Here is a 3097-nt window from a genome sequence, read left to right on the forward strand (position 1 = left end):
ACAGCAGGCGCGGCTGCTCGTCTGGTGGGGAGAAACCAGGAGCTGTCTCACCAGGAAGATGTGCTGTACGTTCCAGGGCAGCCATGTGCTGGTCGGCCCGCAGCTCGCTCGACTTGGCTGCAATCTAGAATAGACTTGAGCAGTAGGCTGAGCAGGACTGTATGGGATTTTGGTTTGATCTCTAAAAAGTTTATGGAGCAACAATGTAGGACTTCGAGTTTTAATTGTAAGCAGGAAATTGAGCTTTTTCTAACAATAAGTTAATTTTCAACATTTAAGGTTATTTTCTGTAACCAGTTTTGGGTTGCACTTGGATTTACGAAAGGATATATTATAGTATTTTTACACCTTAAGTAGACTAACTTTCAAAGCGTGTTATAGCAATGTTTAATTCTAAAGAATATGAACTCACTAGCCTGCCACTTTCCTTTGTCTGCCATGTAGGGAGGTATGGAGACTTTGGAACTCCAGAAGGATGTAAAAGAAGAGTCAGATGAAGAAGATGACGATGATGAAGAGTCTGGACGACTGCGTTTCAAAACTGAGAGGAAAGAAGGAACAATTATTAGGCTCTCAGATGTAACTAGAGAGAGAAGGAACATTCCAGAAACTTTGGGTAATTCTTTTGCCTATTTCCCATTCTCCTTCACTCCCATTTCAGCTCCCTCCATAGTATTGACCCAGTTAACCACATGGGAAAAGCAAGTGGCACTGAGGTGGTTATGGGAGGTGCCGTCCAGGGAGTATGTGGGCTGCATGGGGCTGTGCTGAGACGGGGCTGTGAGAGTCATTCCATCCTTCTGTAAACCACATTTGTCTAGATTGAAAATGCTTAAATAAAATACGTAAGGTCACTTATATTTTAATAGTTTTTTCTTTTGGACTCTGTGGCCTGGAGCAACTTTTGTATGTACCATGTGGTTCCTAGTTGGTCCTGAAAAAGTGGCCATTGGGCTCTTTCCAGGACCCCCAAGTTGCCAGGGCTAATTCTAGAGCAGACTGGTTTTATTTTGTGCTTGCAATGTCCTCATAGCTATCTTCTTCTGTTCTGTCTGTCTGGTCTTCCTGTCAGTGCTGGTACGATGCAGCGGCTTGTGTATAGAGACAGTCAGTTGAGTATCACTCTGAGCAAAGATACCTCAGATGGGTGACTGGGGACCCTTCTCAGTAGTAGCTTCGCCCTCACCCAGTTTTCCCAGAGTCCGTCATGAAGAGTCAAGCAGTGGTCCTCAAATTTGAGTGAGCATCTGAATGATCCTGAGGGCTTGTTAGAATAGGACTTGGGGCCAGCTGGCCACATGGGTAAGGCAGCTGGATTTCACATGATCAACTATACAATTTGAGATCTGGACCAGCAGGTTGGGAAACAGGCCAGGCACAGGTGTGCGTACCCAAAATCCTGGAAAGAGGGAGAGCTGGAGGAGACAAGGTTGTGGTGTGACCATTTCCCATGGGGTTTGCTTTCTCATTTTCACTCTCTCCAGCGAGTGTACGAACCCTTGGGCAAATTAAACACACACACACACACACACACAGATTTTTGGACCCACTCCCAGCTTTTCTGGTTCAGTAGGTCTTGGGCAGGGCCTGTTTTTACATAGTTCTTAGGCTGCTGTTCTAGAACACAGGTTGCAGGGCCACTAGTGTCCTCCTTCCAAGGAGGCAGTGGGAGTGTAGAGGGGGCTGTCCTTTCCCTTTAGCCTTGGTCTAGGAAGATCAGGATCTAGCCTCATTACTCCCTTTTGACTTCTTGAAGTCATTGCTTATAGTCAGTCTGAAACATTACCTATCTTGAAGTGTCAGATAGGAATTCCCCAGGAGTCCACTGACCTCCTGAGGTGTGCAGGCCAGCAGCAGTGAGCCTGCCTTACCCTGCTGGTTTACTAATTAGGGTCTGGAATGTCACAGTTCCCTCCTACTTCCCCCTTCAGTCTCCTCCACCTTTTGGCCCAAGATTTCCCTAGACTTCTCTCAAGTTATGGTGTAAAGTTGCCCATGTTCTGAACCCGATTTCTTAGAAACATGGTTAAGTTTCTAAGAAATAAGGTTTGAAGTGGCCTTGGTGACAGTACATGGAGCAAAGGTCTCCAAACAAGAGGAGATTGTAACATTGCATAATAGACTTACTCCAGCAAAAGTCTCAGGACAAGAGCTCCGAGCCCGAGCCCTGGCTGAACACGCAGGGCAGTGGGCGGGCGAGGCCTTCCTGACTCAGGAAGCGGGTGGAGGGAGGAGGAGGAGCGACTGGTGAGTCATCGCTTATGCTTCTTTGTCTTAGGTCTCATTATCTGGGTTGTGGCTTTGATTGCATAAATGAAAAAAACCCAATGAATAAAAGCGTAATAACAGCGCTCCCATGGGTCGCTGCAGTTCTGAGAATATTAAATCACCTGACAACCAACATTACCAGTGGGACCATTCTCCACTGTCATCCCTGCAGGACTGCTGTGATTTCCTGGTCACCTTTTTTCCTCAGTGCCCCCTTCCTGCTCCCCAGGGCCTCTCCGCCCTGAGCCCAGCTTCCTGGTCTCCAGCCACAGCAGTCTCATCCCTGATGGTTAACCTCACCCCAAGTTCTGAAATGTCCTCTGTGTGCCTCATTTTTGTTTCATTCTTACCTTTTTTCTTCTCAAGCCCTTTGCCTCATTTTGCTCCATCCAGGGTCATTTGCACGTTCTGCTATTGGAAGAACTTGCATCCACTCTGTCCTCACCCCCCACCTTCCCCAGGCATCAGGCAGTTCTACAGTCACACTGCCCTGTGCAGGAAGCAGAAGGGCCGGCTTGTGATGGGCAGGTCTCCGAAGACGGGAGGAGAGGGCTATTTTTTTTTGAGAGGTTTTTGCCATACCGCATGTGTGCTTGCCAGAAGGAGAGAGAGACAGAGACAGAAAGCGAGAAATCATCCCCAGGGGGGATGGCCATGCTGCAGTCCCTTCTCCACTCTCCTTTTGAGATCTTGGGCGTGCATGCACACATGCCTGGCGTGAGTTTAAGCCACCGAGTCCAGGAATCAAACCGTGATCGGCTACATGGGTGTCCAGCTAAGTAGCCGTTAGGCCAGCTGCTGGGCCCCGCGGGGGGCTTGGCGGTTTTAA

At 48.3% G+C, this 3097-nt stretch overlaps 1 protein-coding gene across 1 annotated transcript in view; it reads left to right on the top strand.

Moving 5' to 3' along the window:
• RBM33 (RNA binding motif protein 33) overlaps positions 1-3097 on the top strand; it is a gene marked incomplete at its 5' end in the record, with an annotated part of 106573 nt that overhangs the window by 31112 nt on the left and 72364 nt on the right. The window contains one exon of the mRNA XM_014586032.1: positions 445-616. Within this exon, the coding sequence (XP_014441518.1) occupies positions 445-616 (172 nt within the window). The remainder of the gene's footprint in view (positions 1-444; positions 617-3097) is intronic.

The sequence above is a fragment of the Tupaia chinensis genome, unplaced genomic scaffold (genome assembly GCF_000334495.1).
Source record: "Tupaia chinensis unplaced genomic scaffold, TupChi_1.0 Scaffold000110_1, whole genome shotgun sequence".
NCBI classification, from domain to species: domain Eukaryota; kingdom Metazoa; phylum Chordata; class Mammalia; order Scandentia; family Tupaiidae; genus Tupaia; species Tupaia belangeri.